This window comes from Acanthaster planci, linkage group LG06 (genome assembly GCF_054643075.1).
Source record: "Acanthaster planci isolate LZ-2023a linkage group LG06, COTS_SCS, whole genome shotgun sequence".
Taxonomy (NCBI): domain Eukaryota; kingdom Metazoa; phylum Echinodermata; class Asteroidea; order Valvatida; family Acanthasteridae; genus Acanthaster; species Acanthaster planci.
In genome coordinates, this window is record NC_141782.1 from 16,790,625 (window position 1) to 16,805,125 (window position 14,501).

Consider the following 14,501-nt stretch of genomic DNA (forward strand, 5'->3'; position numbering starts at 1 on the left):
ATGCAGTGATTCAGTAGGCCTAAAAAAAAAAGAGGACAGGCTTCCCATCCAGAGGAATGTTTCACTGTCTACACCCGCAAAGACAGGTGCTGTGACATTTTAAAGCATCTTAAACAACCTGGTTCTGGCAAGAGTAATCCCCAGTATCGTAGGAGCTGAACCTGAGGAGCCAGACAATAGTGGTTCAATAACCTTTCAAGCAGTCATTCTTCTTCTGTGCCTTGTACTAGGACTTGTACACTCATCTCCATTGTCACTCGTCAGCGACTGCACATGAAGTGCAACCCCTCTACGTGGCTGGATCGAAACTACGAGTGGAGGATATTGAAATCCATCCAAGTTCATTCAACTGTGCCAGGGCTACAAGGCTGTGTGGGCCAGACAGTGGCGACAGCAGTGGCCGTTTCCCAGTGTCTGAATGCCCTACAAGCCCACAAGGAGTTTGTATCTGTTTGGGATCGGAAGGGGGGGGGCTACAGGAGAGACACAGCGAGAGGGACGACAACTTGGGGTTGTGTTTCAGGGGCTTAGCAATCGAACACTACTCACAACATGATTAGTCATGTTGGTATGTCGGGGAGGGAAGGGAGGAGGGAAAAAAATCAATGGGGGATACATGCCCACGAGGGAAAACACTGCACTTCTAATCACCCACTTGTCTTGTCTCATATTAGCTTGTGATTCAATATCCTCCTGTGTGCTGGCAGTAACTGCATTGCCATCAATCAATTCCAGGGTATTTCTTGTTAATCTAATTTCTTAGCCCAATCTCCGCCAAGAAACGCACAAGGGGAATATTAATGAGCGTTTTGATGCAGAAGTTTTGCACGAAATTTACACTCTGGTTGAAAACTTCTCACTTCAAGAACAAAAGACTTTGGACGACAATTACACCGAATGCTTGAGTACAACAAACGTACAGTTGTTGAAACACTTCACTTTCAGCTCTGGAACTACATGTAGAGACCAGTTTTGATGCAAGTTACACTTAAACTTCTATCAAGAAAGAACAAATTGTATGCGGAGATCTTGCCCAAAAACTTTAAAATAAAATATTCACAAGACACCTGTCCCAATTACCCATGCATCACTGCACTTTAAGTACAGTCCAAACATATTTCCTCTCATATCCTCACTCGGTCAATCACACGGCTCTTCGGTTCTCCCCGTCTGATAGCGAAGCATTACCCTGTTTTGCAAGAGGTGGAAACGGGCCAAATAACAGACTGGAATGCACGTTGGCCACTAGCGGCAAGTTTGACTAATACCGGCCTGATGAAATAAATCATTCCAGTTTGTCTAGGAGGGTGAAGGACCGTACACAATATTACGTACAAAAAAAGAGCCCCTGGTGCCAGATTACACACAGAAAAATCTGTTTCTTGTACCTGACCTTGCTCAAAACACAGCACTGGTCTTTGTTAATTTATTCGCAGTAGCGGTCACACGTGTGACCAGAGATCTCAGATTTATCAAAATCTGGATAATCAGGCAGACAGAAATTTCCGTACGAAACAAAAATTCTGTGATACCCAAGAAAAGACTGAGAGAAAAAAGGAAAAGCTCAACTTGCAGTGAGACTGCAAGTAAGAGTTTCTCTAACCATTCCTTTCCAACACTGTTCCTTTCAGCAGAAGTACCGGGTAACACAGTTTGCTTTTCTATCACGGTATCTTCTGGCAAGTTCTTAATGAGAACAAATTAAAACTGTCTATTGTTCCTGAACATCAAGACGCAAAATGCTGCCTCTCACAGCCATTTTACCCTTAAAAATGGCAGGTAAATCAGGTGGGAATATGTCACACAAGCCTATTTCAGTTTCCATTTGTCAAGCTATATTCTCCACAACTCCTAAGGTTCTGTGCTAATTCTGGATGTCTCCTTTGTGAGAAAATGTCTCAGCTAGTTCACTTCCAGGGGCCGTCTTAATCTGAATGGCAGACATGGAAACAGCACTCTTTCCATGGTCGGCCGATTTTGTGTCAGTAAATCCCCACCTGCCAGGGGGTAGTGTTGTTATAAGACTGATTAATTTCAATGGCAACGTCCACACCCTACAGCAAAAGTACTCAAAAACTCTAGACACAGTTAATGCGCCAGACAAGTAATGGATTTGGCTCTTTCTGTGTGCGTGCATTTGCCACAATGACGGGGGCGCCCTTGAAATTGAGCGGGTACATTTTCCTCAGCTACAACTTTCATCAAAGGAAGTCACTGATGGGAGATTTTATTTTTATTCGTTGAAATACATGTATCTCCTCAGGTTATCAATATTTTTTAGAGAATTTCTCCTTCCAAAAGTAACAAACACACTAGTACATAAAAAGGACAACTTGTGAGATACTGTAGTGATGCTGAAGTTTATCACTGATGTACCCGTATGTGTACTGGAGAAGAAACCACACTCCACAGAATTTTTTTTTCATGTTTAAGTTTACAATTGAAAATATTCATCAAGAATCCTCTAATTTGGCATTCCTGTCATGAATGATTATATAAAAAAAACAATGAAGCTGTTTTGCTATGGAGTGACTGGGATCTTCTCCAAACAAAGATTGTTGTCCAGGATAATCTCCTACAGAGCGGACTCAGTCCAAACGTCAGTGTAGAATGAAATTGAAAAGCTATGCGGCAACTGCCTTAAATAATACAAGTCACTCTGCGTCATAGACGACGGGAGCACATTAATGCCCCTCAAGAACATTGAACTCTCCCGTCTCTCTTTTTTTTGCTGTCTCTCGTTTCTCTCTTCAGACAATAAGGGGTTACCGGTATATCGGTCACAAAAGAGCATTGCCCTAGGTTGCTGTTAATGACCAATCATGGGGCCCCACTGTGCTGCCCAGACAGATGCCAACGGAATTATGGGTGATGGCGTGTCTGTTTCCACTCAGCCGAAGACTGCATGGCATGGTCGACCGGCGAATTCATGTGCAGATGTTTAATCTATAAACCCCCCCCTCCCCTCCTCTCGTCTCCCCTCCCCCTTATTCTCTACCGCTGAAGTCAAGCCCGGTGCTTGTGGCTATCACATTCAAGTCAACTGTCAGCTCTGGCTGAGGTGTAATATGAGCATTTCTGGGGCTTAGCAGCTTTGCGTAAGTAAATTTTTATGTCCCATGGTTAAAGTCCTGGGACTTAAGATATGGCACAGGTTGTGGGGAGGAACTGCAGGGCAATGATTGGGGTTGAACCATTTTTATTTTGCGTAATCCTTATTAATATGCTAAGAAAATAAAATTTGAGAGAAAATATAAAGAAAATGTCAAAGTGGGTTACAGGTAGGAATTGACCGCAACAAGTAACCGATGTATGGGTCACACTGGATGTGAAATTTCAAAATAAATTACTAGTGAAGCATGACATTTCCACCAGTTATAATGGTACATATATATCTGTGGATGGGCTAAAATTTGGCTAATTGTGATCATTTTAATGCCATCGGAGCAATGCTAAATAGGAAAACAAGTGCATTTCTAAAAGGCAGACCAACCATGTTTTCCACAACTACAGTCAAAAAACCATATCCCAAGAATAATCTTTAAAAATCGTTTGCATGACTTTGATGACCTGCAAACAAAAACAGGCACAGCGAAACAAAGGATACATGTTAGTATCATCTGAGGGCATATCTTACATGTCTGTATGTGATGCAGAAGTGTCACTTTTATGTTAGATGAAACATGATGTCTAAGGAACCTTACCATCTGCTTCTGATTACAGGGTTCAAGGCCTCTGCTTCCCCCCCAGGAAACTGCCCGTAATTTGAGACAACATCTGCAAGTGCTGTCTTTGTTTTTCCTTCGTTCCACTGAGCCCAGCTGTCTACGCTTTTGCCGATGTTATTCGCCAAATTTGGTCTGGCTTGATTTTTGCTCGATCCAGGAGCTGGTGACAATCGCACGCAAAAAAATGTAACATTGGTTGGATTCACTCAGTGATGGCGGGTTCCAATTAAAAGAAAGCACCACACATAAGGTGCAGCCATTCTCAAACATCCACCCTGTGCCTGGATTTCACTTCATTTTTAATAAAGCACCACACATAAGGTGCAGCCATTCTCAAACATCCACCCTGTGCCTGGATTTCAGTTCATTTTTAAAAAAGCACCACACATAAGGTGCAGCCATTCTCAAACATCCACCCTGTGCCTGGATTTCACTTCATTTTTAATAAAGCACCACACATAAGGTGCAGCCATTCTCAAACATCCATCCTGTGCCTGGATTTCACTTCATTTTTAATAAAGCACCACACATAAGGTGCAGCCATTCTCAAACATCCACCCTGTGCCTGGATTTTACTTCAATTTTAATAAAGCACCACACATAAGGTGCAGCCATTCTCAAACATCCACCCTGTGCCTGGATTTCACTTCAATTTTAATAAAGCACCACACATAAGGTGCAGCCATTCTCAAACATCCACCCTGTGTCTGGATTTCACTTCATTTTTAATAAAGCACCACACATAAGGTGCAGCCATTCTCAAACATCCACCCTGTGCCTGGATTTTACTTCAATTTTAATAAAGCACCACACATAAGGTGCAGCCATTCTCAAACATCCACCCTGTGTCTGGATTTCACTTCATTTTTTAATAAAGCACCACACATAAGGTGCAGCCATTCTCAAACATCCACCCTGTGCCTGGATTTTTTCTGGCTCCTTCTGCAACAATTTTAGCTCGTTTTTTTGTGTTTTTTGTTTTGTTTATTTCAACACATGGTAGTAAACAAGTTTTGTCTGGGAAGGAGGGTAGAAATGAACTAATGCACACTCAACTCTAAATCTGCAAAGAACATGAATTGTTAGAGACCTGACATGACAAATGACTGATCAAAGTTGGACAATTGATCGTTTCAGACTGAAACAAGCAAGCAGACTTTAAAACCAAAAAGGCTTCCAATATGAAGTTATTGCAGGGCTGTCTATGCTGGGCGACTCCCTGTTCCCCCCCAAAAAAAACAAAAAGTAAATTGTTACTTTTGGTATCAAATTGAAACTTAAGATATCTCTTCAAAATTTCATTGAAATTTGATGAGGCATTGTGGGGATAATCTTAATTACGTAAGACCATCGCTTTTGTTCTGTCCATTGGGATTTACCACAGCAATCAAAATGCTATGCTTAAAGCTCTTTAATACCCTTTTATTCATGGGATCACCGGAAAGGCCTGCAAAATTAGGACACTGAACCGTAAAGGGTTCTGTTATGCTAAAAATCTGTTTTATGTCCCACCTATAAACAAACAGGATCCTGAAATGGTTCAAAGAGGTTAATGTTACAGAAGGAAATGAAAAAAGTACTTGTTACAAATTGATTGAGGTAAACTGCACAGGTTCAGCTGAAGTTGCTTTCTCTGGCACAAGCTCAACAAAGTTTCATCAAGTCTACAGCTAGAAAGAAACTTGAAAGAAGTAAGTAACCAGAACGGTTGTGCGATAATATAGGATTTGAGTTGAGTGACAGCACTGATTTGCAAGACCCACTGTATAAACTTCCACTGGACAGAACGAAAAAAATGAATTGTGTTGCATAATTGAAAAATATCTCTGCAACACATTATCAGATTTGATAGAAATCTTCAGTTTTGAAAAGGCGACATCTTAAGCTTTAATTTGATACCAAAAAGAAAGTTCTGACAATTATTTTGAGACAAAATTAATGTTACTTTTGGGTTGCATTTTTGGAAGATTTAATACCCTGTACAGAGAGAGTGGTGATGACTTAACTTAAGAAGCCATTTTGATTTTAAAGTCTTGCAAACGATCAAACGAAATGATCAACGATGCAACTTTGATTTGTCATGTCACCTCTAACCCTAACTTCCTCTGGTGAGTGTAAAATCATTTTGAAATTGGAGGATTTAGGACTGGTAAGGTTAATCTAATAATTTATAGCCATTATCCGATCAACTAGTGCAAACCCACACACAATACTGCAAAACATAATGGTGTCATACATCACCTCAAGCGGCTAACCATTCTGTTATACAGATAAGGACTAAGCAAGAATGGATTGCTGTTTTGGTTTTTTTTTCAAGTAGGTATGTGGCTCTTCCTTGGTCTATAGCCAGATATCTTGCAATGTCATTTTCCTTTGCAGTCTGCCATAGGAACAGACGTTTGACGTTTCATTCAGCTCCCTAAGCTGAAGTCTCTGTCAAGCATGTTTTTTCATGAGAAATCCAGACCGACATCTACGATGTACATTATGAATGCCACATGACTGAATCCCACAAGAACATGAGACCATAACCACAAGGTACAGGTAACTTTGACCCATCAACTGAAAAACTAGGGGGTTTTTTCCCCGTAAGCGCCATCCTTGGGAAGTCCCTCAACTTTCTACCTTACTTCTTCAAATACACCAAACGTTGTAATGGCAAAAACATTCATGGAAATTGATAGATCAATGAATCACACTGATATGCCACACTATGCAAAAATGGTGCGTGCTAGCGTTTGAAAGCCACCAGGGAGTAAACAACTCAACCTGCATGACACAGGTTGAGTTTAAGTGACACCACCACATCAATATTCCCTCGCTGAAAACATCTAAACTCAAGACTGACCTACATCTAAAACTGACTTGAGATAACCTATGATGCAGAAGGCAATTCATGAATTATAACAGGTTCATGCACTTGAAGGGGCTGATCTAGCATTACGTGACATGAGCAATTCTGAAAAAGTGAGCTGCCCAGCATTGAGTTGAGGAGGCCTTTATTCGACTTCACTGTCGACAACCTGCACTTATTAACCTCCAGATAATTAGTCCCATTTCGGCGCTCATATAAAACACAAAATAATGAAATGCACACGGATACCTTAAAACGTAAACGTAAATTCAACATTATTCCATTGACACTTTGTGCAAAATGTGCAATTATAAATGAGAACTGTATTTAACATTAACGAAAGTGCACCCCATGCGACAAACGAGGAAGTTCAAAGTGTTCATTTGATGAAACTAGTCCGCTCTACACAAGTTTCTTGAAGTTTGAAACAAAACTATATGGCACTTACTTTAGCCTTCAGCTCTAACAGCTTAACCTGCTGGGTGGACAGTGGAAGTGTTTCTCCATCAGAGCCTGTAATGTAAAAGCAGACAGAAACTGATGATAAACTGGAATGTGTAGGTAAACCACTAACATTTAGTGGGTGATCCACTAAATGCTATAATTAAACCATGTTCCAAGTCCAACAAGCACACTGACACGTGGCATAGGTCACTTCAAAATACAGTCTGACAAACTGTTTACTGGAGCCTTTAATTATAGACCGATACGAGGAGATGCTGTAACTACATTCACACACGCTTCCTTAAACTTGAGCTCTCACTTTTGTAATTAACAACTCCCTCTCGGTCAATAAGGAATGTTACACATACGTACAACCTGCACTGCAGCATATTACCAATGCTGCTTTGATTACTGGCTTAGTCTATTGGTAGCAGGATGAATATTGGACCAACAGGAATGCTACTAAAGTCACATACTCACAGGACTCAGACAGGGACGTCTTGGACTGTAGTCCGAGCCTGAGCCCCTTTGCCAACACTCTTAATATTTCTTATAAACTAGTGACTAAACATTAAGATCTCTACTCCTTCAAAGGACATGTACTAGGGGCAACAGTCTCCACTCTTAGACTTGATTCAAGCTACTCACATCTGTGCATTATATGGTAGGAAACTTGGCAACTCCTCAACTAAGATACCACATCAACCCCAGCAATATCCTGGGTGTGCTTCATAAATATGCCTTTCACTGAATTAATAACGATTACAAAATTTTTTAGCAAAAAAGCAGACTAAGCTAACAGCACTTTTCTCATCTGAGAAGGCATTCAGCTTTTGATGATGCAGCACTTCATAAAAACAAGGAATACCAACTTTGCCAACACTAAAGGTAATTCACAGTTTATGATTTCTTTACAAAGTCTTTAATGTTTGTTTTCAGCTACCAACCTTCAAGCCAGGATGAAATTAAAGGATAGGGGCATCTGACCGACTTGCCGGATGCGGGGGGGGGATGACTGGATATTATTTGACACCCGAGGGCGCTGTTTAACATTTATGACATTAAATATGACAGCTTTGTTTTAAGTTCCCATTACCCCAATTCAGGCATTGTAAAATGCAATTAGCAGTTTTGAGACTGACTTCTACCCTTTTCTCTACTTTTTTTTTGGGGGGGGGCTTCGCTTTGTGTTTTTGTTGTGCTTTTGCTACGGAAAGGGCCAAATGTGTCATAAACTGTGGGACATGTGATCCATGTTTCTTTACTGCACAATAGTATTTTACATGTGCTTGTTCTTGTTTTAATGTGCATCAATCAAAATAACTACAAAACAAGCTTAACAGGCCTACACGGTATACTTAAGTTTTCATTTCATTTTGAAAAACTTCAATCAGAATAGTTTCTTGGGGTTTTAACTCAACAAGTTAGATTATTCTATGTACACAAAAACAGGCATGCCTACTTAAAAATTAACTTGCACCTAGGCCCCTACTATTGTTTGTACTTTCTTCCAAACTTATTCTCATTATCGATATCGCAGGGTTAGATGTTTGTGCCGAAAACAATAAAAAGTTTGGCCTTAAAATAAGGAACATACACTACACTACCAAAAAGTAAATGAGCACAATTAACAAACCAAAAATATGAAGAAAAATGCTCTGTTTCACACTACAATGTGAAGATACCCGGCATGGACACCAAAACACAAGACTGCGCGTGGATGGGCTGCCACGTGGTACAGTACCATGCACGTACCATCGCCACGGCCGTACCAAAAATCGTCCTCATAGACCACGACAATGCATATCAAAATAACCATCGATACAAATGCATTTGAGAAGAAACTACAGTGAGAGGAAGACCAAGTTACTTGTAGCTTACTTCGACAGTTTGCGAGGCGACACTGTTTGACAAGTACCGTGCTGCCAGCCATGCCATCGCGGCTGTGCACAATCCAGAGCTGTAGTCTGGCTCCTAACCCGTCTACTCTTGCTATTAATTTGTCAGCGGCGTGGTATGAACCAGTATTGTGATTGCTGCGCGTATGTGATGTCTCCACAGAGCTAGCTGTCCATGTACTGTGGAAACTTGTGCGCGTGTACGACGTGTGTACTATGTGGCGTTGTGGAAGTGTCATTTGATTTCGGTGCATTTTGCCGATATTCTGGTACCTTTTTGTCAATGTTTTTGAAGAATTCTTTTTTCAAATCTCTGATTGCAATACTTAGTATTAGCATTCCTGCAGGAAAATAGAAGCGTATCGATTGCGTATCAGGGGATTTTCAGCATGTCGGGGGTTTTTGCTCAGGGTATCGGCCCGATATGCTTTTGAATACCTGGCTAGAACACTGTCAGCTACAATCTACCAAACGACTCACAGAACAAAAGAGGAATCAAGCTTTTTGTAGTGTTCTACACTGAAAGGAAATTTCAACAGCACTATCACAAGTAGAAATCTGAACATTTGGAAAATGATAAAAAACACCAGCCCCCCTCCAAAAAACTGAAATACATCTTCCCCAAAAAACTATAATTCTATGAGTGAAGCTTTACCTTCAGTTGCCAGTGTTGACCCAAGTTTCCACACCTCTAAGTGAGCTGGAAACTGGAAGAGCAGGAACTCAGCATCGGGGGCACAGCTCACACGAGATCTCTGACGAGGGCAAAGAAAGGGGTCAAAAAGAAAAGCATCATGAAACTAGGAATTCACAGCCGTGGAAAAGAGCGCATGCCCGTGTTCCACAAACTGGTCTCAATGTACACATCCTAAGTAACAAGTTAGAGCTATACCAAATCAATTGAGTACCGCCTCCTCATTCCCCGTATGGAGAAACTTTGGCATCAACCCAAAGACAAGCAAGTGGAATTTATGTGCATATTTGTAGACCACAATGAAATACAATGGAACCGATTCTAAATAATGTACTCCAAATGCAATGTGCAAGCATGACACACTGGATAACACATCAGGTGTACACGTGCATTTTCTATTTAGTGTGACGCATTACAAAGCCACACCTAAATTCATCTGCAATGCGTATGCACAAGCAAATTATTTGTGTTGCCTACACAGAGCAAAACAAACTGCCAGTGCTTTTACTGCCGGTGCGGTTTGGTTTTTGGCGTATCAATTTTGATGACACATCATTTGAGAATATGCAGATTTGCAAATAGCTGCACAAAATATGGAGTTTTCCACAGGTGTGTGCAAAATAAAAGTGAACCTAGCAGGTTTAACTTTGCACATTAAGTTGCAAAGCGCTCTAGTAATTAAATGCATCTCTACAGGTAACAACCAAGCCCTTTTTGCAACCCTGTGTCATATTTGTGGCTGTGTGAGAGGCCGGAAGCTATGATGAACAAAAAAAGGAAACTGCAGTCATTCTTGAGATGCATTTGCCTGTGTAACTCTCAATACATTGCATGAACTGAAAACATTTTAACTTTATGCTATCTTGAATTGGGGCATGTGGCCAAGTGGTTAGGGTTTGTGGCTTCCAATCATAGGGTTGGAGGTTCGAATCCAGCTGCTGGCAGTATGTTGTGGCCCTTGGCAAGCCTCTTCACCCCTGCTTGCCTCTCTCCACCCAGGAGTATAAATGGGTACCAGCATTAGCTGGGGAAGCAACCTGCGATGGACTGGCATCCCATCCAAGGGGGAATAGAATATTCTCAGTCGTTTCATACCAAGGAAACCGGAGATAAACACCAGCCTGATGAGCCAAAGTGGCTCGGACCAGACTTGCTATCTTGAAATAACCGGCCCAATCGGCAGGTCGTTTTCTTGCTATTAAGGAGTATACCTATGTTTATCTCAAGTAACATAATCAAGCAGATATCAAAGATGACATTTTAACTTCTCTCTTTATAGCTTGTACACCTCATTGCAATGTAATTAGTGGTGCAGCCAAACGCCGAACCGAACCAAAAATCATCAAACATGGCACTTTCGATACGGTTCGGATGTTTTGCTTTAATATGGCATGGAATACATGTATATAGTGCCCAAAATGCATGCAAGAAAACTTGATAAAAAGCAAACATAACAAAAAATAGATAACAAGGTATGCTGCACCGGCGCTCGGCATATGTACATGGGGTGTACACACATACATGTACACATACTATAAATGTACATGTACGTGTACAGTTAACTTACGATGGCACCGCATCATGCCATGGTTGTACAAAGCACGTAGTGAGAATTCACTAATAATCAACTGAGAACATGCAACGTATGGCTTTTCCGCTGCACAATTCTAAATTCTCACTACATCCAATTGTGCTTATGTATATTCAGATTTCGCATTATGTTTGCTAATCTCCGATAGCCATGCCCTTCATTCCATATTAAGCCAATGATGTCATAAATGGCCGTGCGAAATGAAGTTTGATTTGATGCTGATCACAGTTGGACTCATGCTCGATCAAAGGCAACTCCAGAGGGAAAACTGATTTTGCCAGGTGGTCCAGTGCAGTGCTCCAGCGTGCGACAAGATTTGGTTGGTGACGGTGACCTAACTTGCCTTTCATTTGATCATGTTTGGTCAAAGTCATAGTGTGAATACATGGTAATGGAATTTTGCCAGATTTCTAAGTTGTTCGCAAATCTCAAATAACAAAATGCCGTTATCCATTTGAAAAAGACTGATGGAAAATTGCCCCTTTGGCCACGTGGGCGCCGTCCTGGAAAAGAATGCTGACTTGATACCAAGGTTCTTCTTCAAATACATCAAAAGCCATGGTTTGACAGTTGAATCTGTTTTGTGAAAAATAACCAAAACACACTTCACTCGAAATCCAATTTGATCTTGTATCCTGTAAAGGAGGAAACTCCCATTTTCAGCAAGCTGTTTTTTCCGTTTTCACATATCCTATGATCATTTTGTTGAGTCAAGCGTGGTCCAAACACAACCTCGACCGGTAAAACATGGTCGGAAACTGTCAAACCAGCCACGGTAACTTTCTATGGAACTTTAACACCTGTACAAACAGTCATGGGGAACAGTTTAGAAAAAAATGATGTTCATATCGAAGTTGCTCGTGGATGGGGATGGAGAGGAGATTCATTGCTTATATTAACCCTCCTATGCTGAAGTCACTTTTTGGGTCACTTGGTAAACACCTCAAAGAAGCACAGCTGTGTCGTGTTGTGCACTGCACCAACAGTCCCTCACAGGAATATCAGATTGCACTTTTGTGCTGCCCAATAACTGTGCTTCACTGTTTCATGTGCATCATTGTGCAGTAAACCAAATGCAGTGAAGAGGACTGCACCAAAGACCCTGGGTCATTTTGTGCTGGCAACCTACTGTGTACACACTGAACCTGTGCATGTTTGTGTTCCATGAAGAAAATACATGCAGCAGAGTGACTGTGGGCACTTGTGCATATTTGTGCTGTAAAACCAAAGGAAGGTTAACATATTTCATACATGGAAGTACTATATACGGCATGTTCGTAGCGAGCTCTTCCATGTCTCAATGTGCATTGTACATGTACGTACATGTGTGTACATATCCGAACCGTGACCGAACCCAAACCGAACTTTGGCACCTACTTGCAGCATTAAATGTAATGCAGCAAAGAGCAGTCGCTTAATAAACTCACTTGAGGGAGAGCAGGGATCAGTCTTCTGATCTGCGTCGTCTGCTGTTTCAGTGATTTCTGAGTGATTTCAACCTCGGCAGGACTCACCAGTAGATTAGTGTCAGTACCTAGGGAAGGTGTATGGACAGTCCAAATGATTGGTTGGGTTAATATATGCCATTGCCCGCACAAAACATCCCGTGTCAACGTCAGGCTGAATATTCAGGGTTAACCAGAAAAACTCTGCCTAACCACAGCAGAAAGATGTGCAAACCTCTGGCGTATTTTTCAGTTTACATCTGCCAAACATTTGCAAGTATTTAAATTTCTATTAATGTGTATTTTGCTTCGAGGATACTCTGCCTGTGAACTCAGCATGTTCTTTCCTGAGGTAACTTTTTCGGTTTTGTAAAACACGAACAGATAGCGTTGTGTGGAAAATAATCAACATCGCATTACCAAGAAAGCAGGTCCAGAGCAGTTCACACTATACACCTAATGTGTAGCTTGCTTGGATGACTTTGACCTAGCCTTTTCATGATATGTGTTAAGAAAGAAGGGTTGTAAATGTCAGTTGCCATCGTCACCAAACGGAAAACATGAAAAACTTTGACTAAAATCTAGAACTGGCGAGAAGAATTATACTCAACGACACCAAGAAATAGAGAACTGCCAAAAAAAGTGCACTGTGCAAAGAGTTTTTGGTCATTATTTAAGATTTGCCCGCTGGAATCCTGAACAGAGAGTGCCTCTCCAAACAAGACTTTTGCAAAGACCAAAAACATTCGTCTTGAAAGTTGATTCTCATCTGAGTAACTTACCACCAGACACCACCTGGTCCCAAGCAAAGACTAAAGCCTTGATATCGTGGGTGTGGCACAAACTGTGAGCCCGATCGCTCAGGTTACGAGACCGAACCCACGTCAGGGTGTCTGAGCTGCCATCTTTATCCACCAGGTGAAACTGCGCAATGGTGGGGTCCACTCCCGCTGAGCAAACCGATCGTTCATCGTCACTTACGCACAGGGTCAGGACATCAGCTTTGTGGCTTAAAAAACTCTGAAATGAATGAAAAAGATTGTAATCATTTTTTTTACACAAGGTCCAATGTCAACACCTCAGATTTGATCTAAAATCATTCTATATCAGATTTTGGAATCAAAAAATGCACAGCGGTCTCACATTAAATGATTTGAAAAACCCAACCTTCATAAATACAGTTTGTGTACCCTGGTGTGAACACTTTGATTTTGTAAATTTCAAAATTTCAAACGGGGGGACCCGACTGGACAAGCAGTCGTCCAGCCCCTCTACAAAACCCTACAAAACATGAGCCCAACTGAATGACTTCAATGGAGAAACTACTGACATCCTTTCCATGTGCGCCATCAAGTTCAAAATTTATACCTTGATTAATGTGCCTGTCCGTCCATTCCAGAACTGTGTTTTCCCTGTCGAGTCGCCACTGATGATGGTGTAGTTGCTAGTGATGGCTACATGCCACACAATGGTGTCAGGCGGTGTGAGCATGTTGCGCAACGACACCTTGGGCATGCTGATTCTCTGGATGGCATGACCTACATGGGAAAGTACCAGACGTGACTAAGGTCTCAACCAGCACACAGAACGGGACTACAGCGTTCCTTTACTCAAACAATGTTCCGTACTAAAATCCTCACAAAAGTTTTAGATCTTGATGAAGCATTCTTGAAAGAAATCAAAGTTGGCCGGAAAATTGGTGAAATGTCTGAAAAAAAGTACATACAACAGGGCCAAAGTTTAATTTCTTTTAAAAACATGATGGTCATGACCTTGGCAACTCCTCAACACACACACTGCATCAATCTCAACAATATTCTGGGTGCGCTTCATAAACTTGTACTCCA

At 41.4% G+C, this 14,501-nt stretch overlaps 1 protein-coding gene across 2 annotated transcripts in view; it reads right to left on the reverse strand.

The window, feature by feature from the left end:
- LOC147798889 (U3 small nucleolar RNA-associated protein 4 homolog) overlaps positions 1-14,501 on the reverse strand; it is a 31,698-nt gene that overhangs the window by 12,252 nt on the left and 4,945 nt on the right. For both annotated transcript variants that reach the window (XM_087138035.1, XM_087138036.1), the window contains exons 6-10: positions 14,023-14,192; positions 13,437-13,674; positions 12,637-12,743; positions 9,580-9,679; positions 7,031-7,095 (exon numbers count right to left, since the gene is read on the reverse strand). In XM_087138035.1, coding sequence (XP_086994161.1) covers positions 7,031-7,095; positions 9,580-9,679; positions 12,637-12,743; positions 13,437-13,674; positions 14,023-14,192 — 680 coding nt within the window. The remainder of the gene's footprint in view (positions 1-7,030; positions 7,096-9,579; positions 9,680-12,636; positions 12,744-13,436; positions 13,675-14,022; positions 14,193-14,501) is intronic.